This window comes from Scyliorhinus torazame, chromosome 16 (genome assembly GCF_047496885.1).
Source record: "Scyliorhinus torazame isolate Kashiwa2021f chromosome 16, sScyTor2.1, whole genome shotgun sequence".
Taxonomy (NCBI): Eukaryota; Metazoa; Chordata; class Chondrichthyes; order Carcharhiniformes; family Scyliorhinidae; genus Scyliorhinus; species Scyliorhinus torazame.
The window spans coordinates 74,808,691-74,832,778 of NC_092722.1; the positions used below are offsets into that span (position 1 = coordinate 74,808,691).

At 49.7% G+C, this 24,088-nt stretch overlaps 1 protein-coding gene across 1 annotated transcript in view; it reads left to right on the forward strand.

Moving 5' to 3' along the window:
• Positions 1-1,579: 1,579 nt before the first annotated feature.
• LOC140392263 (uncharacterized) overlaps positions 1,580-24,088 on the forward strand; it is a 206,242-nt gene continuing 183,733 nt past the window's right edge. Inside the window, exons 1-12 of the mRNA XM_072477579.1 lie at positions 1,580-1,755; positions 7,247-7,405; positions 7,560-7,715; positions 7,809-7,958; positions 9,175-9,327; positions 9,715-9,867; positions 12,568-12,723; positions 13,671-13,823; positions 15,040-15,201; positions 16,569-16,724; positions 20,672-20,827; positions 21,549-21,704. Coding sequence (XP_072333680.1) covers positions 1,629-1,755; positions 7,247-7,405; positions 7,560-7,715; positions 7,809-7,958; positions 9,175-9,327; positions 9,715-9,867; positions 12,568-12,723; positions 13,671-13,823; positions 15,040-15,201; positions 16,569-16,724; positions 20,672-20,827; positions 21,549-21,704 — 1,837 coding nt within the window. The 5' untranslated portion in view covers positions 1,580-1,628. The remainder of the gene's footprint in view (positions 1,756-7,246; positions 7,406-7,559; positions 7,716-7,808; positions 7,959-9,174; positions 9,328-9,714; positions 9,868-12,567; positions 12,724-13,670; positions 13,824-15,039; positions 15,202-16,568; positions 16,725-20,671; positions 20,828-21,548; positions 21,705-24,088) is intronic.

The window sequence follows — 24,088 nt, forward strand, 5'->3', positions numbered from 1 at the left end:
ATTAAAGCAGTTATAGATTTCTCTTACTTCATGTCCTGCTAGTAGAAGTGCTATTTTCATTTCTTCTGAGGTCGCGCTCAACTCATTAGCTACGATATACAGTTTGAACGCTTGTTTAAAGATTTTCCATCTATGACTTAAATTACCGGTTGTTTTCAGCTGCGGTAGAGTTCCAATGAGTTTCATCGACTCAGTGAAGTCTCCCCACGTACAAGTTTTCTTCTGTTTTCGATCTTGCTTTGTCTGCATCTAGTAACCTTTCTAGTAAGCGTTCTGAAGTTATCTGGGACCATGTATTATTCCTTGTGTCTGAATAAAGCTTGTAGTCTTACAGTTGAAGTAGATGCTTTATTTCTATGAGTTTGTTCTCTCTCCAGCGCTTATACTACGTTACATCTGAGCTGCCTGTCTGTGTCCTGCTCACCAGCTGCTGTTCCTGTGAAGAGTCTGCTGACTTCCTGTTTGGCCATGTATATATACATCTCTGGTGCTCACTCTAGTGGTTACTTAGTTGTAATGTATTTGATGCAGATCACTACACTCTGTACCTAACCCCCTGCTGCACCTGTCCTGGGAGTGTTTGATGGGGAGAGTGTAGAGGGAGTTTTCCTCTTTATCAAACCCTGTGCTGTCCCTGTCCTGGGACTGTCTGATGCGACTGTGCAGAGGGAGCTTTACTTTGTGTCTCGGTGATGCTGGATTGTGCATGTCTCTCTCTCCCACATAGATGATGGGCAATGTCCTCGTCCAGAGTATCTGGCCCGCGTGTGTAACAGCACCTTCGGGAAGGTGTGTGAGTCAGATGGAGATTGCAATGGTTTCCAAAGTTGCTGTGATGCTGGCTGTCAGAAACGATGTGTCCCATCATCCTTTGGGAAATCCAATTGGGGAGGTTCCTGGTCCAAAAAGAATGGATCCTCAACAGGTCTGTACATGTCTGCAGTGGGTCGCATCTGTGTCTTTCTTTATCTCTCATGATATCTCTCAACATCTATCCTTCCTTTTCTATGTCTGTCTCAGTCTCTCTCTCTTTGTGTCTCTCTGGTTATATTTTTTCTGTCTCATTCTTTCTCTCTTTGTGTCTCTCTTTCTATCACTCTTTCTCTCTCTGTCAGTTTCTATCTATATGTCTCTTCTGCCTCTTCTCCTGTATCACTCTCCCAATCGTTCTCTCTCCTATCCCCCCTCTCGAAATTCTGTCTCTCCATCCATCACTTTCTCTTTTTGGTAATTTTCTGTTTCTCCCTCGCTCTGTCACTCCGTGTGTGTGTGTCTCTCTGTCTGTCTCTCTCTCTCCCTGTCTATGTCCCTGTCTCTCTGTTGCTCTCCGTCCATCTGAGTCTCTCTCTGTTTCTCTGTTGTGGGATCTCTCTGTCCCGGTCTGCCGCTATCCTGGTCTCTCTCTCTCTGAAGCAGTCTCTCTCTCCACTCTCTGTCCCTCACCCTGTCGTCTATCTGCTTCTCTTTCCTCTCTCTCTCCCTGTCTCTGTCTCCATCTTACCCCTTGTCTCCGTCCCTCTATGTCTGTCCCCATCTCAGCTGTCTCCAGCCTTAACCAATCTCGTGGTTTCTTAGATTGGACTGCCAAGAAGTGTCCTGATGCATCCAGTCTGGATCGTGTGTGCAGGATGAACCACAGTCAGCCCTGTCAGGATGAGGAGGATTGTGGCAAGTGGATGCAGTGTTGCAAGACTCCCTGTGGTAGCAGATGTGTCCACTCCTTCATGGGACAGCAGCACAGTCCGAAATTCTCAGGTAAGAGCACATGGCCAGCCGGACGCAGCAAAGTATCAACAAAGCTGAATGAAAAGACAGTCCCAGCTGATGCGACCATCAATTCACTCGAAGCCACGTGGAGAAGTAAACCGTGGTTTTAATCAGCTTAGTACTGAGCCTGCCTGTGACCGGTATAACACTGAAGGCGGCCCCGCAGGTCGGCAGCTCTTATACTTCCTGTAAAGGGGGTGGAGCCATGGGCAGAGTCCGTACATGCCCCAACATATCCCATGTGGGTGAAGCCACACAATGGCCCATAGGTAGAGCCCATGGGGTTAATAACATAACACAGTGCACTGGTGAATTATCAGTAATTATACATTCACCACATTCACCCCCTGTTTAAAAATGAAGTCCGGCGGGGGCGACGGGCTCATAGATTCAGTCGGTCCGGTGCCCGGATCATACATTGTGACCACCGAAGCACTGGTGTTGCAGCCACTTCGGATGGCTGTGGAAGTGGGTCCGGAGCAGGCACAGGCGTGGACTCCGGGAGCTGCTCTTCCGGTGCTTCATTCCTGTGGACCGGTGCGGCGGGTGGGAGGGAGCGCGGGAACCATAAAGTGTGGGGGCGCTGAACATGGGAGGTTGGACGGGACATAGTGTGGGGGATGCAGTAGTGGGAGTGGTGTTGGAGCCTGTGGGCGCCAGGTCCCGGAGGGAGACGGTATCTTACCGGCCATCGGGGTGTTCGACGTACGTGTAGTGTGGGTTGGAGTGCAGGAGCTGGACCCTCTCTACCAGGGGGTCGGTCTTATCGCTCCGAACATGTTTTCGGAGGAGGACTGGAGCCGGTGTCACCAGCCAGGGCGGAAGCGAGGACCCTGAGTTAGCTCCCTTAGGGAAAGCAAACAAACGGTCATGAGGAGTCTGGTTTGTGGCCGTGCAAAGGAGGGACCTAATAGAGTGGAGCACATTGGGGAGGACCTCCTGCCAGTGAGAAACTGGGAGATTCCTCGACCGCAGGGTCAGTAGGACGGTCTTCCAGACCGTCGCGTTCTCCCTCTCCACCTGCCCGTTTCCCCAGGGGTTATAACTGGTAGTCCTGCTCGAGGCGATGCTCCTAATGAGCAGGTACTGACGCAGTTCGTCGCTCATGAACGACAAGCCCCTGTCGCTGTGGACATAACTAGGGAAACCAAACAGGGTGAACCACCTGAGTTGGCCACTTACCGACTTAAAATGGAGAACCGCAAAGGCTGAAGGGAAATTCAGCCAACACAGGCAAAAACTAGCAGGTGCAAGTTTACTGTGTATTAGACTCTGCAGAAACCCAGACAGCATCGATACAAGCAGCCATCTGCATAGTAATGTAGTAGCCATCTACATAGTAATGGGCAATCCCCGGGAACAGTCGAAACATTTTAAGATAAACAAAGCCAAGCCAGACTCCTCGGCGCCAGCAGGAGCCAACACAAAAGAGGTTAACGGACACTTAAAGACCGCCCAACGATCTGGGAACAGCTCCAGTATTGGAGAAATCGAACCAAGCAATTGGAACGAAGTCCAATCACTTGAAACCAGGTACGGGGTCCGCCCCGAAGGGCGGGAAGCCCCTGGGGACTATAAAGTAAAGCCCCCAAGTTCAAATCGTTCTTCTTGACAGGGTCACTCAGCAACGCGAAGCAACCCCTGAGAGTGAACTGTCCGGCGGCCTCCAAGAAAGTAAGTCTCAAGTCAACGCTCGCTACGAGACAGGCGCTCCTAGCTACCAGTCCATACCAGCTTTTGAATCCCGCAGACTCAGGACCTGAACGAAAGGCCATTTGTTCCCCTGACCTGGTGGGCCAGTCCGAAGCTAAGTATTGGCCTGTTAGTGATAGAAATAGCCTAGAAAGTAGAGTTTATGCATGAGTAGTGATTTACTGTGTATAATAAATGTGTATTGATTTGAATCTTACTAATTGGTGTGTTGAGTTATTGATCATTACTTGAACTTGAACCTCGTGGCGGTAGCATAAAGATACCTGGCGACTCTCGAGCAAAGGTTATAAAACAGAGCCAATTGAACCAACCAAAAGTTAGCAACACTATGCAGGGCTTTAATGACAGTGGGGTTGGTCATATCAGGGCAGGGGGTGGCAAACGGGAAGCGGGAGAACTCATCTATGATGTTAAGGAAGTACGTGTTGCAGTTATTGGAGGGGAGGGGCCCTTTGAAATCGATACTGAGGCGTTCAAAGGGCGGGGATGCCTTTACCAGGTGGGCCTTATCTGATCGATAGAGGTGCGGTTTACACTCCACACAGATTTGGTAGTCTCTGGTTATAGCTCTGACCTCCTCGGTGGAGTAGGGCAGGTTGCGGGCCTTGATGTAATGGGCGAGCCGGGTGACCCCCGGGTGGCAGAGGTCATCGTGGATAGCCCATAGTTGGTCATCTTGCGCGCTGGTGCATGTGCCGCAGGACAGGGCATCTGGGGGCTCGTTGAGCTTCCCAGGACAGTATGCTATATCGTAGTTATAGGTGGAGAGTTTGATTCTCCACCTCAAGATCTTATCATTCTTGATCTTGCCCCGTTGCGTATTGTCGAACATGAAGGCTACCGATCGTTGGTCGGTGACGAGGGTAAACCTCCTACCAGCGAGGTAGTGCCTCCAGTGCCGCACGGCTTCCACGATGGCTTGGGCTTCTTTTTCGACCGAATGTCGAATTTAGTGTCGAATTTCGGAGGTGATGAGGGGGCGTGAGAAAAACGCTACCGATCTGCCTGCTTGGTTGAGGGTGGCGGTGAGAGCGACCTCCGAGGCTTCACTCTCCACCTGGAAGGGGACGGACTCGTCCACCGCGCACATCGCAGCTTTGGCGATGTCCGCCTTGATGCAGTTGAAGGCCTGGCAGGCCTCGGCTGCCAGTGGAAAGAGGGTGGCCTTAAATAGTGGGCGGGCTTTGTCCGCATACTGGGGGACCCTCTGGGCGTAGTAGGAGAAAAATCCAAGGCACCTCTTCAGGGCCTTGGGACAGTGAGGGAGAGGGAGTTGCAGGAGGGGGCGCATACGGTCAGGGTCGGGCCCTAGGACTCCGTTCTCCATGACGTAGCCGAGGATGGCTAGTCTGGTTGTGCGGAAAACACATTTCTCCTTGTTGTAGGTGAGATTGAGGGTTTGGGTGGTTTGGAGAAATCGGTGGAGGTTGGCGTCGTGGTCCTGCTGATCATGGCCGCAGGTGGTGACATTGTCCAAGTACGGAAACGTGGCTTGCAGCCCGTACTGGTCCACCATTCGGTCCATCGCTCGTTGGAACACCAAAACCCCGTTCGTGACGCCAAAGGGGACCCGGAGGAAATGGAAAAGGCGGCCGTCTGCCTCAAACGCCATGTAGTGGCGGTCCTCCAGGTGGATTGGGAGCTGGTGGTATGCAGACTTCAGATCCACCGTGGAGAACACCTAGTAGTGTGCGATCTGATTTACCATGTCTGCAATCCGGGGAAGGTGGTACGCATCGAGTTGCGTAAACCGGTTAATGGTTTGGCTGTAATCAACCACCATCTGGAACTTTTCCTCGGTCTTGACGACCACCACCTGAGCTCTCCAGAGGCTATTGCTGGCCTCTATGACCCCTCCCGCAAGAGACGCTGGACCTCGGACCCAATGAACGTCCTGTCCTGCATGCTATACCGCCTGCTTCTGGTGGGTACAGGCTTGCAATCGGCGGTGAGGTTTGCGAAGACGGGGGGGGGGGGGGGGGGGGGGTGGGGTTGATTTTTAGGGTCGCGAGGCTGCATATGGTGAGCGGGGGCAGGGGACCCCCGAACTTAGGAGTTAGGCTCCTGAGGTTGCACTGGAAGTCAAGTCCCAATAGGAGAGGCGCGCAGAGGTCTGGGAGCACATATAGTTTAAAGTTAGCGTACTCAGCACCCTGTATTGCTAGGGTTGCAGTAGTGCACCCTTGGATTTGCACCGAGTGCGACCCAGAGGCGAGGGATATGGTTTGTTGCGTCGGGAATATTGGGAGCGAGCAGCATCTTACCATGTCCGGGTGAATGAAGCTCTCTGTGCTCCCGGAGTCGGGTACCCGTTAACCCGGACGGCCATCATGGAGGTCCGGAGGTGCTTAGGTTGCGACTGGTCCAGGGTGACTGCGCTGAGGTGTGGGTAGCCGGCGGCGTGATCGGAGGTGCTGGGGCGGCCCCGCGATGGCTGTCCCTGTAGGTCATACGCGTTGAGCGGCGCAGCAGATGGCGGCCAAGATGGCAGCCCCCATGGATCGCACATGGCCGGCCACGTGGGGGAGGATGGCCAAGATGGCGGCTCCCATGAGTCGCACATGTTACGCGGAGGCGGAGTCTGCGGGCCTGTGAGTCTGTGGATCGGGTCTGTGAGTTCGAGTTCTTAGACCTGGCCAGGCAGACCTTGGTGAAGTGTCCTTTTCGCCCGCAGCTGCTGCAGTTCGCGTTGCGGGCCGGGCAGTGCAGTCGGGGGTGTTGGGACTGGCCGCAAAAGTAGCAGGGTAGCCCCCCGATGATGGGCAGGCGGCCGCACGGCATAGGCCTGGAGTAGTCTCGGGTCGGGGGCCCACGTGGAGGTCGCGTGATTGGCCGGGAACGCAGTAAGGCTCTGAAAAGCGGCCTCCAGAGAGGTAGCCAGTTTTACCGTGTCGTCCAGGTCCTGGGCATCTTTTTCGCGCAGGTGCTGTCTCACACAGTTCGATCGGACCCCCGGCCACGTAAACGTCTCGGACGGCGAGCTCCATGTGCTGAGTGGCCGTAACGGCCTGGTAGTTACAGTTGCGCGCGAGGGCTTTGAGGTCGCGTAGGTAGTCATCTCGCGACTCCCCGGAGCGTTGGCGGCGAGTGGTGACGACATGTCGCGCGTATACCTCGTTCACAGGCCGCACAGAGAGGCGTTCGAGTAGTGCGAGGGCTTCAGTATAGGAAGCGGCTTCGTCGAGCTGGACAGAAATGCGATGGCTCACCCGTGCGTGGAGGAGGCTCAGCTTCTGATCGTCAGTGACGGATGGCGTAGACGACGCGGCGAGAGAGGCCTTGAAGCAGCGAAGCCAAGGTGAAAAAAATTCTTTCGCCTCCGCGGCCTGTGGATCGAGTTCCAGTCAGTCAGGTTTGAGGGCTGATTCCAGAGTCGTATTTTAAGCTGATTAAATTGATGCGACCATCAATTCACTCGAAGACACGTGGAGAAGTAAACCGTGGTTTTAATCAGCTTAGAACTGAGCCTGCCTGTGACCGGTACAACACTGAATGTGGCCCTACAGGTCAGCAGCTCTTATACTTCCTGTAAAGGGGGTGGAGCCATGGGCGGAGCCCGGACATGCCCCAACATCCCCTGTGGGTGAAGCCACACAATGGCCCATAGGCAGAGCCCACAGGGTTAATAACATAACACAGTGCACTGGTGAATCATCAGTAATTATACATTCACCACATCAGCTGACTGGGACTGATAATGCAGAATGCTGATGTACTGAGATCCTCGCTCCCACCCAATTCTCATTTTTGTCTCTCCTTTCTCTAGATCTGACAGCAGGGGATTGTCCTGCCCCACACCGCCTGTCCACAATGTGTGAGCTGAGGTATGGGGAGCTGTGTGAAGATGACGACGATTGTTTTGCCTGGCAGACCTGCTGTAACACCACCTGTGGCAGACGGTGTGTCCATGTATTCCACGGCAAGGGTAAGTAACCAATCGAGACATTCGCTCCCCTCCTAGATCCTGCTCCATAGAGATGGAGGTCACAGAGGGGACCGGGAGAGCCAGTCGGGTGAGTGGGAAGCGACGTCCAGATTAGACACATCAAACTGACCATGTATCACTGTCCTCTCTACAGGTGGTGACCGGAGATGCCCAGAATCTTCTCGACTGACTCACATCTGCACAATGAGCTTCAACACCCAGTGTCACAATGACAGCGACTGTGATGGTTGGCAGACTTGCTGCAATTCCAGCTGTGGAAACAGATGTGTCCCCAAGTTCCTGACCAGATGTAAGAAATCGCTCAGCTTTCCTCTGTATTTACCTACACGCTGGCACTGTCCCGTCAGTCTTTGATGGAGTGTTTGATATTTGTGTCTTCCAGCTATCCAGTGTCCTGCTTCCAGCCGATTGGACAACTTCTGTGAACTGAAGCTCGGAGATGTGTGTGAGAGTGACGCTGACTGCTTGGCCTGGTCCTCGTGCTGTGATGCCGAGTGTGGAAAGAGATGTGTTCCTCGCTTCTTCATGTCCCGTGAGTGGTTCAAAGGGTTTGAGGTGATCAGAGTCTCTTCATGGCGCTCTGAGTTCATCACAAGCTGGGAATGGAGTGTGCGAGTGTGCAAGTGGGAGTGTGCGTGTGTAGGAGTGTGCGTGTGTAGGAGTGTGCGTGTGTAGGGGTGTGCGTGTGTAGGAGTGTGCGTGTGTAGGAGTGTGCAGAATTAACATTTAAATAATTCTTAAATAAAAGAAAATCTTTAACTTACTATGTAAACCTGCCACAAACTTCAATTGAGCAACCCAATCCAGATCAAATGCCACTTACAAATAAAGTTAACGAAACAGGTTACTTGCTTATCTGTGCAGACTTTTAAAGAGAGAGAGAAAGACCCTTTTCAGGAACAACCAAAAAATCCTTCTGTCTTCTCAGACTCAAATCCCATGACAAACCGCTGTTCCACTTGAAATATTATAGCAGACTTCAAACTCCAGTCAGACCTGGCTCCTCCAATTAATGACATTATCCATAATCCATTGAGATGACCCAGTACCAGACTAGTTGGTCTAAATACTGTCCCTCAAATTATCTGTATCCCATGGAACCAGCCAAAATATAAACACCATTCGATTAGACTTTTATCTGTGACCAACAAAGTGGTTTGAATAAATGATTCCCTTGCCTTATATGATTTCTTAATTACAGCTTTAGGAGACACACTGCTTGTATTTTAAACCAGGGTCCTTAATAATATTACTGCAAAAGACAGAAAATACAATGTATAGAAACATTTCTACATTCATCAGACTGGCGATGGAACCTGTTGCCGAGCTGTTTCACCCCTGACTCCAATTAAAGATGTGTGACTTCATTCATCATTAATGGGTTCCTGAAGGAAACCACTTTGTTTGGATTCTCCTGAGGGATCTCTCCATAATGGGTGACCTGAGCTCGACCATCGATTACAGACAATCTCTGTAATTCCTCATTTATGGAGGTCTCCAGAGAAGGAGGGTGGGATTCTCCGCCGGCGTGATTCTCCGATTTGCCGGTGCCCGGGGGTTTCCCGACGGCGTGGGGCTGCCCCACAATGGGAAACCCCGTTGACTGGGCGGCGTAACAGAGAATCCTGCGGGCGGGTCGAGGCTGAAAAGTGGCGTGTCGGGGCGGACAATCCAGCCCATTGTGACTCCACTCGGGCAGATCTGGCAAGTGAGGTTTTCCTGATTGATCACCGATTTCTGTGTTCCAGGGGATGATACCTGTCCAGCGCCCCACCGTCTCACCCCAATGTGTGATCTGAAACTCGGAGACCAGTGCAGCGGAGATGATGATTGCGACGCTTGGCAGACCTGTTGTGACACCATATGTGGGAAAATCTGTATTACCAGCTTCATGGATGATGGTAAGCAAGGAAACGGCAGCGCAAGGGGATAAGGAAGAAAGTGAACGAGGAAGAGAGACGGAGAGATAGGTTGAAGCAGAATGAGAGAAATTGACACTAAGCAAACAAGAGAGAGTTCCAGTGACAGAGAGAGAGAGCGAGACACACTGACAAAGAGGAGAGAGAAACAGAAAATGTGAGGGTGAGACACAAGAATGCTGTGATCAAGACAAAATGAGACGTACTGATGAATAGAGTGTGAAACAGTGCAGCATTCCTTCGGTATGGTGCTCTGACTGTGTGATACACTCTCAGTATTGATCCTCAGACAGTGCAGTATTCCCTCAGTACTCTCTTTTGCTGTGTGTATCTCCCTCCACCTTTAACTTACAACTTTTTCTCATGCAGATGAAGGAGATGAATGTCCTGACTCGCACCGAGCGAGGAGGATCTGTGCCAGCAACTCGAGTGAATCTTGTAATGATGATGAGGGCTGCAGTTCCTGGAAGCAGTGCTGTGATATCGGCTGTGGGAAGAAGTGTGTCTACTCCAGCTGGCACAGTAAGGACAATCCACAAAAAACTCAGTTCACAACACAATTTAACTTCGACTAACAAACAATACCAGAAGAGAGCCCCAGGATCTGTCCAAAGGAACAGGCCACAGGATACAGTCCCCTGTGTACGACACAATACCAAGCTCTAGGACTCTGTGTGATTGGTCACATAAAACAGGACCTTGTGTCTAATTGCTCACAAATTCCTGTGACTCATTGGCAACATGACCAGTGACTGTGTGTCTGATTGGTCACATAACCCAGGGCCCTGTGCCTGATTCACCACTTACCCCAGGGCCATGCGTCTGATTGGCCACAAGATACGGAGGTAAGGTAAAAGTCACCATCATCCCAGATGGCCATAGGCTGCTTACTCCTTTGAGGGGGAGATCTGGCAGGTGGTGATTTAACCGGAGGACACCTCAGGTGAGGGGCAGGATTGAAAAGCCAGGCCTTCACGAGTAACCTGATCCAATACATCAATTGAACCCGCACTGCTGGCCTTGCTTTGCATCATAAACCAGCTGTCCAGTGAACTGAGCTACATCAGCCCCCTCATGGTACAGAGCACTGTGTGTGATAGGTCAGATAATCCAGGGACCTGTGTCTTGTTGGCCACATGGTACAGAATGCAGTGTGTGATTGGTCACATAACCCAGGGCCTTGTGTCTGATTGGTCACTTAACCGTAAACCCCATGTCTGATTGGCCACATGATACAGAGAATTGGGTCTGATTGATCACATGATCCAAGCTCCTCGGTCTTATCGGAAGTCTGATACAATGCCTTGTGTCTAATCGGCCATTTGACCCAGGGCATTTGTCTGATTGGTTGCATGATCCAGAGCCCCGTGTCTGATTGGTCACATGGTCACTCCCAGATAGGTTGGCCACTTGGGCAGAAACATGGCAAATGGAGTTTAATCCGGACAAATGTGAGGTAATGCATTTTGGTAGGTCTAACACACAGGGAGAATATACCGTAAATGGCAAAAAGCCTGAGGAATATAGAAAGTCAGAGAGATCTGGGCATGCAGCTCCACAGATTTTTGAAAGTGGCAACACAAGTGGACAGGGTAGTCAAGAAAGCTCATTCCGTACGGAATGCTTGCCTTCATTGGATGGGGCATCGAGTATAAAAACTGACATGTCATGCAACAGTTGTATAGATCCTTGGTACGGTCGCACTTGGAATACGGCGCACATTTCTGGTCGCCTACTACCAGAAGGATGTGGAGGCTTTGGAGAGGCTGCAGAGGAGGTTTACCAGGATATTGCCTGGTCGGGAGGGTGTTAGGTATGTGCAGAGGCTGAATAGACACGGACTGTTTTCATTAGAAAGACGGAGGTTGAGAGGTGACCTGATCAAGAGGTCTACAGGATTATGAGGAGCATGGATAGAGTGGATGGGCAGGCACTCTTTCCCAGGGTGGAGGAGTCATTCACCAGGGGGCATAGGTTTAAGTTCCATAGAGGAGATGTGCGAGGCAGGTTTTTTACGCAGAGGGTGGCGAGTACCTGGAACGTGTTGCCAGGGGAAGTTGTGGAAGCAGATACATTACCGGCGTTCAAAAGGCATCGTGGCAAACACATGTATAGGATGGGTATAGAGGGATACAGCACAAGGGAGTGCTGAAGGTTTTGGCACAGTTTGGTATTATGACCGGTACAGGTTTGTAGGGCCGAAGGGCCTGTTCCTGTGCTGTATTGTTCTTTGTTCTTTGTCTGTGGCCTTGTGTCTGATTGGTGACATTATCCAGGGACATGTGTCTGATTGGTCATATGGTCTGTTACCCTGTGTCTCATTGCTCACCTGATGAAATCTCCTGTATCTGGTCACATGCTCCAGCCCCTTCAACTGATTGGTCACGTGTTATATTAGGCCAGAATTGTCCACTACCTCTCTCCACTTCACCCAAGGACACCCTCCGTGGATATTGTGAATGGTTCACCCATAATCCTCTACTTGTTGTCCTGCACTTTCTCCAACATTTTCAGGCACACCTTAAGTTGCCTGGGTCCTGAATTCTGGAATTCCCTCCTTTTGCAAAAATATAGTTATTTCATAAATTTAGGGTGCCCAATTATTTTTTTCCAATTAGGGGGCAATTTAGCGTGGCCAATCCTCCTAACCTGCACATCTTTGGGTTCTGGGGGCGAAACCCACGTAGACACTGGGAGAATGTGCAAACTCCACATAGATAGTGACCCAGGGCCGGGATTCGAACCTGGGTCCTCAGAGCTGTAGGCAGCAGTGCTAACCACTGTGCGGTGTGCCGCCCCTGAATTCCCTCCTTAACTGCCTCTGCAGCTCTCAACTCCTTTAACAAACTCCTTATAAAGTGAGTTCCTTGACTAAGCTTTAGGTCACCTCGCCCTAATATCTCCTCGATTGTCGACACAAAGAAAAGCTCGATTGAACCTGAGCGGACAGCACAGAAAGAGGCCATTCTGACCTTCATGTCTGTTCCAGGTCTTTGAAAGAATTGTCCAATTTGTCTCTCTCCTGCTCTTCAGTATCTCAAAGGCCTTGACATCCTTCCAAAAGTGGGCAGCAGAGATTTGAACACAACCTTCCAGCTCAGGCTGAAGCAGTGATTTATAAAATGGTTGAGGAGGAATCATTAGCTTTGTACTTTGTACCTGTGTTTATAAAGGGCCAGGATCCTGTGTGCTTTAATGATCTCTTTCTGTCTTCCTGTAAAGAAGAGAGCGATCAGTGTCCAGCCAGCAGCTCACTGAGCAAAGTTTGCAGCTTGAAGCTCGGAGATGAATGTGAGGAAGATGTGGACTGTGACCATTGGCAGATGTGCTGCGATGCTGGCTGTGGAAAGAGATGTGTCTTCAAGTTCTTCAAAGGAGGTGAGGAATTCCACAGAGTGGATAATGAGGAGTCATTACAGTGTGGGGGGAACTGAGAATTCATGACAGTGTGGAGCCATTACAGTGTGGGGGGAGTGAGGGGTCATTGCAGTTTGGGGGAAGTCAGGAGTCATTGCAGTATGGGGGAGGTGAGAATTCATTACAGTGTACGGTGAGTGAGGATTGATTACAGTCTGGGGGGAGTGAGGCATCATTACAGTGTGGGAGAACTGAGGATTGATTACAGTGTGGGGGGGGAGTGAGGGGTCATTGCAATGTGGGGGAGATTGAGGAATCATTACTGTGTGGGGGGGGAGTGAGCAGTCGCTACAGAGTGGGGGGAGTGAGGAGTCGCAACAGTGTGGGGGAGATTGAGGAATCATTACAGTGTGGGGCGACTGAGAATTCATTACAGTGTGGTGGGTTTGATAATTTGTTTCAGTGTGGGGGGAATGAGAATTCATCAGTGTGCCGGGAGTCAGGAGTCATTACAGAATGGAGGGACTGAGAATTCATTACAGTGTGGGGCGACAGAGAATTCATTATAGTGTGGGGGTACTGGGGAGTCATTACAGTGTAGAATGAGCATTATTCTGTATCTAACCCCGTGCTGTACCTGTCCTGGGAGTGTTTGATGGGGACAGTGTAGAGGGAGCTTTACTCTGTATCTAACCCCGTGCTGTACCTGTCCTGGGTGTGTTTGATGGGGACAGTGTAGAGGGAGCTTTACTCTGTATCTAACCCCGTGCTGTACCTGTCCTGGGAGTGTATGATGGGGGCACTGTGGAGGGATGTTTACTCTGCATGTAACCCTTTGTTGGAGCTTCCCTGGGAATATTTGAAAGTTACAATTGAGATTCACTCCATATACCTTCTGTCCACCTGCAGAAAAGGAACCTGAGATTTGAGTAGATATTTGATCCAATCTGCTTGTTGTTTCCTTCCAGAGAATGGCAGCTGCCCAGCTCCCAGCCGCCTGCGACCCATGTGTGATGTAAATTACGGAAAGGAATGTGAGGATAATGATGACTGTGATCTGTGGTTAACCTGCTGCGATGCTGGCTGTGGGAAAAGATGTGTCCATCGCGCTTCCAGACATGGTAAGAGGGACAAACTGTCCAGGCAGCCTGCAGACACCTCATGTTGAATAGTTCCAGTTTATACATAGGGGGAGGTGGTGACATAACGGTAACGTCGCTGCACTCTTAATCCAGAGACCCAGAAGAATGCTTAGGGAAAATAGGTTTTAATTCCTCCATGGCAACTGGTGGAATTTGAATCGAATTCATAAATCTGGAATCTAAAACTAATCTCAGTAAAGGTTGCCATATAACTATCATTGATTATCATAAAAACACATCTGGTTCACTAACATCCTTCAGAGACGGACATCTGCCATACTTATCTCATCTGGCCTCCATGTGATCCAGAGCAATGTGGTTGAGTGTTCCCTGCCGTCTAAGCACTCAGTTGTATTGTAGAGAATTTCTCACCACCACCTTAGAGCAATTAGGGACGGGCAATTAATGCCGACAACCCATTCAAGAATAAATACTTCTTCAATTCCCAGCTGGAGCTGCTCAGTTCAGTTTCAATCCAGGGGCTTTCTCCACCATTCGATCAGATCATGGCTGATCTCATTGTGGCCTCAGCTTCACCTTCCTGTCTACCCCGCCCATACCCTTTGAGTCCCTTGTCAATGAAAACTCTATTTAACTCGACCTTGAATACATTCAATGACCCAGCCTGTGCTGCTTTCTGGAGAAGTAAATTCTACAGCCTCGCACCCCACGCAGAGAATGAAATTCTCCTCATCTCCAGTCGTCCAGTCACAGTCTTTCCCCATGAGGGGGCAACATCATCCCAGCATCCACTCTGACAGGCCCCATCAAGATCTTGTATTTTTCTGAATCTAATGGAGACAGACCCAAACTGCTCACCCTTTCTTCATAAGCTAATCCTCCCTCCATCCCAGGAATCAGTCAAGCCAGCCCTCTCTGAATGGCTCTGAATATAATTTAAGTAATTTCTTTAGTATGGAGACCAACACCATGCCCAGTGCTCCAGATGTGGTCTCACTGTAACCTGTACAACTGGAGCAAAACTTCACTCCTTTTAATTTGATTCCTCTGGAAATTAAAGACAATGTTCCATTGGTCTGGCATTTCCTCAGATTCTAGAATCATCATCCTTGTTTTCAAATCCCTCCTTGGATTGTTGCCCTCGCTCCCTGTCCCTGGAATCTCTAACATTCTTGGTATTTTAGTTGCTGATTTGCGAAACCTGCCTCTCATTGTGTTCTCGTTTTTAAAACAGGGAAGCGTGACAGGGAATGTCCAGAACCTTCCACGACGCAACACATCTGTGACAAGGGGGAGGTGGAGAAGTGTGAGAGAGACGATGATTGCACAGGCTGGAAGAAGTGTTGTCAAGTCGGAGACTGTGGGAAACGATGTGTCTACACCTTCCACAAGAAAGGTGAGAACAAGACCGGGAGGGTCTGTAAAAGAGTAGAGTTTGTGCGAAGGGAGAGGGTGACTTCGAGGGGACAGGGTGAGTGAGAGAAGATGGAGTTTAGCAGGTCAGTGATAGTATGAGAGTGGAGAGGGCACATGGAAAAGGGGAGATGGAATTTGGGAGAGGGGAGATGACGTGTGAAAGAGGGCAGATGAGACAGGGGGGAGTGTTCCTGAGCAAGCAGAGAGAACTCGTGAGAGAGAAGGGAGGACGCATGAGTGAGGACAGTTGCATGAGAGTCAATATAAGGGGAAAAATGGTTGCTGTAGAGTGCAGAGAGGATTGTGACAGGGGTGAGAGGGTTGGTAATCTGTGCAATTCTCGATCCAGAGAGGCAGATTACGATCCCAGACCATATCCCAACAGTGACTGTGATACTGGAAAAAAACAATAGTTTATTTTATTTGGTGAGACTGTGAGGAAAGGATACATTGTTGCAGGGACGATTGTACAAAGAAATAGGGGTTTGGTATTTTAAAACAAAACTATATTACTGACAAAATATTATAATCTTTATCACCACACCCAAAAATAGTTCACAATTACCCCCAAAACAACACTACTCAACACATTGAAATACAATATCCTTACTTGCTATCTTTATTCCCACTTAAACAACAAGAAAATAGACTATCCCAGCTCTCAATCCACCCTAAATACCAATTGGCCAGAAGGATACTTGCTTTCCAGTTATTCTTTGAGAAAGAGATCTCTGGGGCGATCTCTGGTTTTATCCACGCCAGCGGGACAGGCATTTTAGCGGCGGGACTTCGGCCCATTCGGGCCGGAGAATAGCGGGGGGGGCCCGCCAACCGGCGCGGCGCGATTCCCGCCCCCGCCGAATATCCGGTGGTGGAGAATTCGGCAACCGGCGGGGGCGGGATTCACGCCAGCCCCCGGCGATTCTCCGACCCGGTGGTGTTCGGAGAATCTCGCCCCTTGTCTTTCAAACCAATATTCTTTTAAAAACATGACTGCAGCAGTCTAACATTCGAACATACTGTGATGTTGGCTTTTATCCCTTCACCAAATACTTAGAATACAATATGTCTGAAATGTATACATTCATCACAGCGAGAATTGCTCAGTTGTTGAGTATATGAATGACTGAGATGGATTGATGTTTGGACACTGAATGGAGTCAAGTGAAATATAGATCAGGCAGGATTATTGGGGTTAAGCTTTTCTTCCGTGATGAATCTTATTGAATGGCGGAGAAGATTGGAGGGGCCGAATGGCCTCTTCCTCCTCCTGTTCCTTATGTTGCGACCATTGTCTCTCTCCAGAACCAGTTCAATTTGACTCCCAAAATGTTCTTGTGTCTACAGAGGAGGTCTTTGAATGCCCAGCAGAATCACGACTCACTCCCATTTGTCAGATGAAACTGGGAAATCGATGTTCCAGCGATGATGATTGTGATATTTGGCAGAGATGTTGTGAGGCTGGATGTGGGAACAGATGTGTGATGAACCTCAACTTTCAAGGTAAGGAATATGGGCTGACCAAACCTCACCTGCCTGTCTCTGTTACCTTGAGATTTACTCTATGTAACCCTATGCTGTCATGTCCTGGGAGTCTTTGATGATGTTAAGACACCCTCGGCTAGTGCACGATCAATTAGAGCACTAGGCCCAATACTGCACTCACAGGCCTTCTGGAGAGAGAGAGCACTCACACAGGCATTCTGGAGAGATAGAGAGAGAGAGGGAGCGAGGGATAGAACTCACAACAGGATTTCTAGAGAGAGAGAGAGAGAGAGACAGTCGGCTGTTAGACTCGAAAAAGTAAACAAGGATCATGCATTGAATTCTGTTCATTGGCTTTTTACACTCTTTGCCCCATTGTACCGTACCTCCCATACTCCCATACCCCCACCATTCGGTATCCTTGTTTTCCACCAATCAGTATTTGATGACATTATCATCCTGAGTTTTTGGGAAGTCTCCTCTTGTGACTTTAGAATTGGTAACAGGTCATGCAGGAATTAGCTAGCCTGAGGCACCTTCCAACAGAGGATGGATTAATGGCTGCCACCCCCTCTGTAACAGGCTGGCACCAGCAGCCTGTATTTCTGCCCTTATCACTTAGCTCACTATGAGGCTCCAGCCAGTTTCACAGCAGCCTTGAAAGCTGCACTCGGCCTTTTTACTTTTAAGACAACAGATGGTATCGTACCCATTCATATTTTTACAGAATACTCCTTTTGGCAACGTGATGTTACGACTTCAAAGACGATAGTGTTTCTAGTGCAATGTCTTTTTTGAGCTGGGTGTTACATGGCTGTCACGAGGCCTATGCTTCATGGCAGAGGTCACATGACTATGGCATGTAGTACCACCTCTACACGGTCCATTATGAACAAAACAAATGTCTCTGTCGCTGTGGAGTTTGCACATTCTCTCCGTGCCTGTGTGGGTTTCCTCCGGTGCTTCTGTTTCTTCCCAGTCCAAAGATGTGCAGGGTAGGAGGATTGGCCACGCTAAATTGCCCCTTAGTGTCTAAAGATTAGTTGGGATAAAGGAGATAAGCCGGCGGAGTAGGCCTCGGTAGGGTGCTCTTTCAGTTGGTCGGTTCAGACTCGATGGGCCGAATGGCCTCCTTCGGCACTGTAGGGATTCTATGACTTTATAATACTGGTATAACAAAATTATAATACAAGTTATACTTGCGTTTATATAGTGTGAGTATAATACAAATCCATGGCTACAATACAGAGTGAATACACAAGGTAAATGTGTAACAATAGTCACAGTTTATAATGTGACATTCTAAAGCAGTCCCATTATATTTCAGTGAATATAAAGTATTGGATAATAATGATCTAAAGAATTGTACCATTCCGAACTGCTCACATACTGTTCAAAGTCTCATTAAAGTAACAGTTTGTTTGTATCCATTATAAGATAGGCAAGCATGCAATGGGCATCTGTGATTCTGTTCCTCCCCACCCCCCCCCATCACACCTTAATGCACAATTATTTCAGTTATTGCAAGTGTTTAGGTATTCCGGATCTGAAGAAACTATCTTACAAGCCGATATCAGGCTCAGCCACCAAAAGAGGGAAATCTGTTTCTCTGTTAAGAGTCCGAGTAGCTCTCACGAAGGGAGGTTACATTTCTTTGTCTCAAACAGTTAGACAGGACTTCAGTTACTTTCTAATGCGCGATGTTCGGATACGTCTAACCGTATGTTCGGATACTCATGACTAAACACCCTACCTCTGTCGGTCGGGAATCCATGTAATTTAAGACTTCTTAAATGAGTGTCTCGAATCTAAGAGAAGGATACATCTAAAGACCTCCAAATACAAATGGTGTCTACGTATTTCTGTGATGTTCAAAATGGAGTCAGTTCTGTTCTGACCAAATCCTTCACGGTTCACATCAGCCTTTCTGGAGAGAGATAGCCGAGTCTTGCCTCCATGCTGTCAAAATCAAAACTGAAACCTTGGGACTCTGAAAAGCATTCCAGTGGGACAGGGGCAAATCACCACCTGTGGCCGGGCAGAGCGCAGACATTTTGTTCAATTCATTGGCCACCAGACAATCAATCAATTAAAACTATACTGTCGCTGTCCTGGGAGTGTTTGATGTGGACTGTGTAGTGGTCGCTTTACTCTGTGTCTAGCCCATGCTGTATTTGTCCGCGGTGTGATTGATGGGACAGTGTAGAGGCTTCTTTATTCTATATCTAGCCCCGTGCTACAACTGTCCTTTACGTGTTTGATGTGGATAGTATAGAGGCATCTTTACTCTGTATTTAACCCTGTAATGTCCCTGTCCTGGGAGTGTTTGCTGGGGACAGTTCAGAGGCAGATTTACATAAGAAGATAAGAACTAGGAACAGGAGTAGGCCATCTGGCCCCTCGAGCCTGCTCCGCCATTCATTGAGATCATGGCTGATCTTTGTGGACTCAGCTCCACTCTCCGGCCCGTACACCATATCCCCGAATCCCTTTTGTTCTTTGGAAAGGTATCTATCTTTTTCTTAAAAATGTTTAAAGAAGGAGCCTCAACTGCTTCACTGGGCAAGGAAATCCAGAGATTCACAGCCCTTTGGGTGAAGAAGTTCCTCCTAATCTCGGTCCTAAATCTACTTCCCCTTATTTTGAGGCTATGCCCCCCTAGTTCTGCTTTCCCCGACCAGTGGAAACAACTTGCCCGCATCTATCCTATCTATTCCCTTCATAATTTTATATGTTTCGATAAGATCCCCCCGCATCCTTCTAAACTCCAATGAGTACAGTCCCAGTCTACTCAACCTCTCGTCATAATCTAATCCCCTCAACTCTGGGATCAACCTAGTGAATCTCCTCTGCACTCCCTCCAGTGCCAATATGTCCTTTCTCGGGTAAGGAGACCAAAACTGAACACAATACTCCAGATGTGGCCTCACCAAAACCTTATACAATTGCAGCATAACCTCCCGAGTCTTGAACTCCATCCCTCTAGCAATGAAAGACAAAACTCGATTAGCCTTCTTAATCACCTGTTGCACCTGCACACCAACTTTTTGCGACTCCTGCACCAGCACACCCAGGTCCCTCTGCACAGCAGCATGTTTTAACATCTTACCGTTTAAATAATGATCCATTCTGCTGTTAATCCTCCCAAAATGGATAGCCTCACACTTGGCAACATTGAATTCCATCTGCCAGACCCTCGCCCATTCACCTAACCTATCCAAATCCTTCTGCAGACTTCCGGTATCCTCTGCACTTTTTGCTTTACATTCTATCTAACCCTGTGCTGTACCTGTCCTTCGATTGTTTGATGGGGACACTGCAGAGAGAACTTTACTCTGTATCTAATCTTGTGCCATACCTGTTATCGGAGTGTATGGCGGGGACAGTGTGGAGGGAGCTTTGCTCTGTATCTAACCTCTTGCAGGACCTGTCTTGGGAATGTTTGATGGGGACAGTGTGGAGGGACATTTGCTCTGAAACTTACTTCATGCTGGAACTGCCCTGCGGGTGTTTGATGGGGACATTTCAAAGGGAGCTTTGGGGAAGAGGTTTAAGGTACGTGGGACAAGGTTAGAGGAGATGTACGAGGCAAGTTTTTTTACACAGAGGGTAGTGGGTGCCTGGAACTCACTGCCGGTGGAGGTGGTGGAAGCAGGGATGATAGTGACATTTAAGGAGCATCTTGACAAATACATGAATAGGATGGGAATAAAGGGATACGGACCCAGGAAGTGTAGAAGATTTTAGTTTAGACGGGCAGCATTTGTCGGCACGGGTTTGGAGGGCCGAAGGGCCTGTTCCTATTTGTTCTTTGTACCTGTCCTGAGAGTGTTTGTTGAGAACAGTCAAGACGGAGCTTTACTCTGTATCGAACCCCGTGCTGTGGTTGTGGGACATTGAGCATTGAATGGTGTCTGTTGGTCAGGAGTATCAGTGAGTGATGTCAATCTGTGTCTTCCCTACAGGTCACGGAGGGACATGTCCACATTCATCCAGACTGCATTACGTGTGCAAGATGAACTTCACTGCTCCCTGTGAGGATGGTGATTCCTGTGGGCACTGGGCATCATGCTGTAAGACGGAGTGTGGGCCGAGATGTGTGCCAGAGTGCCTGGCAAAAAGTAAGTGCGCATGCAAGAGACGGAGAATGGTAACCTGGGTTGTCACATGGAACAAAATTAGTGGGGTATTGGTCAGCCTCCGTGCACTCATTGGAGGCTGCAGTGTCAGCCTAATACCTCCGTGATAGGAGGCTGTTTGGGATGTGTGTCGGCCCAGTCAGTGGAGGGTACGATTGGTTGGCCTTTGTTAAAAGAGGCTGAGGAGCAAAAGCATGGGTCCAATTGAAGTCTGATGTGTTAGAGAGCCCTTTACGTAGTCGAATGGTTCTCTGACTAACATCTAGGCAAATCGGAGTGTGAGTCACATATTCTCAGCTGTGTTGAAAAGGGCTGGGACTGTCAGACCGTGAGCACATTATCCAGGCCCACAATCCCTGGTTTTCATTAATGAGGGCAGAACGGAGGAAATGCTGGAGTACAGGGAAGGGTGTTGGCAGGGTGGGGTAGAACCAACTGGACTGCTCCTGTGGAGGGCTAGAATGAGCTCGATGGGCCAAGTGGCCTCCTGTGCTGGGACCATTCCATGATTCAGACAGAACTGGGCCTTGACCTCATGAGCTAATTGTAGGATCTTGCTGTGCGTGCGTTACCCATAACATCTCCCAGATTGTAACATTGCCACACTTTGAAGAAAAGTGAACCATTGACACAGAGCGTTTTGAAATGTCCCTGATGTGGGGAAAGACACAGGATCAATGTGAATTCCTCCTTTGCTCTTCAGAACCAACGGACCAGTGCCCCACTGAGGACAGACTTTCCATCTTCTGCCAGATGAGTACCGGAGATTCATGTGAAGACAACAAGGATTGTGATGCTTTCCACACTTGTTGTGATGCTGGCTGCGGCAAGAAATGTATCCCCAAGTGTTTCACAGGAGGTGAGAGAATCGTCCCCACCCACTGTACACTGACCCCTGTCCCGTCAACATAGGTTAGAGTATTGAGTGAATTAACCCGGGTCCTGCTCCTGCTCCCTGTCCAATAATACCTGGCTTAGGGAGGGGGTGCATCTTCCCGGTTTCCAGCTCCTGATCCCTGTCCAATAATACCTGTGGTAGGGAGGGGGTGAATCGTCCCGGGTTCCAGCTCCTGAATCCTGCCCAGTGTCCCCTGTGTTTGGGTGAGGTGTGAGTCAGCCCATGTCCCTGCACTAATTCCAGTCTAATGATCCCTGGGTTTGGGAGGGGGTGAATCATGCCGGATTCCTGCTCCTGCTCCCTGTCCATTGAGTCTAATGTGTGGTGTCAGGTTGAACAATACGAATTTCAGCTTCCCACTGTGATGAATGTATGAAATTAATATATATATGATATGCGCTGATGCAGTAATGATTTCGAGAGTCTGGGGTAGGGTCCATGTATATGTGCTGCAGTGACATGTTTTAAGAGTCCTGAAAACAATAAAGACAGACACTGTGGCTGCAGAATGTGCAATTAAGATGTCATAAAAGTGTGATTTGTTACTTCAGGTCCTGCTTTTTTTAAACAAAGAAAAGACTAATGGGTTTTTGTTATGATTTCTGGGCCGTAGATAATTTGATATAGTGTATATAAACTTAAGCAATTAAGTCATGCAGTTTGAGTGTGATGTACCGTAATTACCACGAGACGAGAATGGTGGAACAATCGAGGCTTTATTGAACAAGATATTGTGCCTCCTGTAGCTGGAACCAGAATAGCTGCAGCGCAGGAGAGGACACCCTTTTATATGCCGCCTGCTGGGCGGAGCCAGCAGGCAGGGATTTACCATCGTACCTGTAATATACGGGCAGTCCCGTAATTCATACAATATAACACAACTGGTGGTTACAACATTCACCCCCTGTTTAAAAAAAAGAATCTGGCGGGGGTGGCAGAAACATTACAAATTAAGTCTGTCGGGGGCTTTGGCTTTCCGCCGCGATCGCCCCAGTCCTGGTGGTGATGTGGGCGCCAACCTGGTCACCTGCGACTCTGGGAGCGTGTTGTCCTCGTCTTCGTCACCCCTGAGTGGATCCAATGGGAGGACGGATCCTGCTGGGGTGGGGGCTGCGGTGAGGTTCGCTGGAGGGAGGGTGAGTGGCGCAGGGGTGAATGAGGTAACCGGGGGGGGGGGGGGAGGAGCGGTGTCAGGTCAGGGGTTGTGGGTGGGGACCCATCTGGTGCCAGGTCTCGGAGGGAGACTGTGTCTTGGCGCCCGTCGGGGTGTGCCACGTAGGCGTACCGCACGCTTGCATGTAGGAGGTGGACTTTCTCGACCAAGGAGTCCGATTTATGGCTCCGCATATGCTTCCAGAGGAGGACGGGTGCAGGAACTGTCAGCCATGTTGGGAGCGAGACCCCAGAGGTGGACTTCCTGGGGAAGGCAAACACCCGTTCATGAGGGGTCTCATTAGTCACGGTGCAGAGGAGCGATCGGATGGAGTGGAGTGCATCGGGGAGGACCTCCTGCTAGCGGGAGACCGGGAGATTTTGAGACCGCAGGGCCAGCAGGACGGCCTTCCAGACCGTCCCGTTCTCCCGCTCCACCTGCCCGTTCCCCCAGGGTTTGTAGCTGGTCGACCTACTCGAGGCGATGCACTTGCTGAGCAGGAACTGACGCAGCTCATCGCTCATGAAAGGGGACCCTCGATCGCTGTGGATGTAGGTGGGGAAACCGAACAGACTGAAGATGCTGTGCAGGGCTTTAATTACCATGGCAGAAGGCATGTCGGGGCATGGGATGGCGAAGGGGAACCGTGAGTACTTATCAATAACGTTGAGGAAGTACACGTTGCGGTCGGTGGAGGGGAGGGGCCCTTTCAAGTCCATGCTGAGGCATTCAAAGGGGCGGGAGGCGTTCAACAGTTGTGCTGTATCCGGCCGGAAGAAGTGCGGCTTGCAATCTGCGCAGAAGTGGCAGTCTCTGGTGACGGTCCTGACCTCCTCAATGGAGTAGGGCAGGTTGCGGGCCTTGACAGAATGGAAGAACCGGGTGACGCCCGGGTGACAGAGGTCATAGTGGAGAGCCCGGAGTCGGTCCACCTGTGCGCTGGCACATGTACCGTGGGATAGGGCATCAGGGGGCTCATTGAGTTTCCCCAAAGGGATACAAGATCTCATAGTTATAGGTGGAGAGCACGATTCTCCACCTCAAGATCTTGTCATTTATGATCTTGCCCCGCTGTGTATTATTAAACATGAAAGCAACCGACCGTTGGTCAGTGAGGAGAGTGAATCTCCTGCCGGCCAGGTAATGCCTCCAACGCCGCACAGCTTCCACTGGCTTGGGCCTCCTTCTCGAC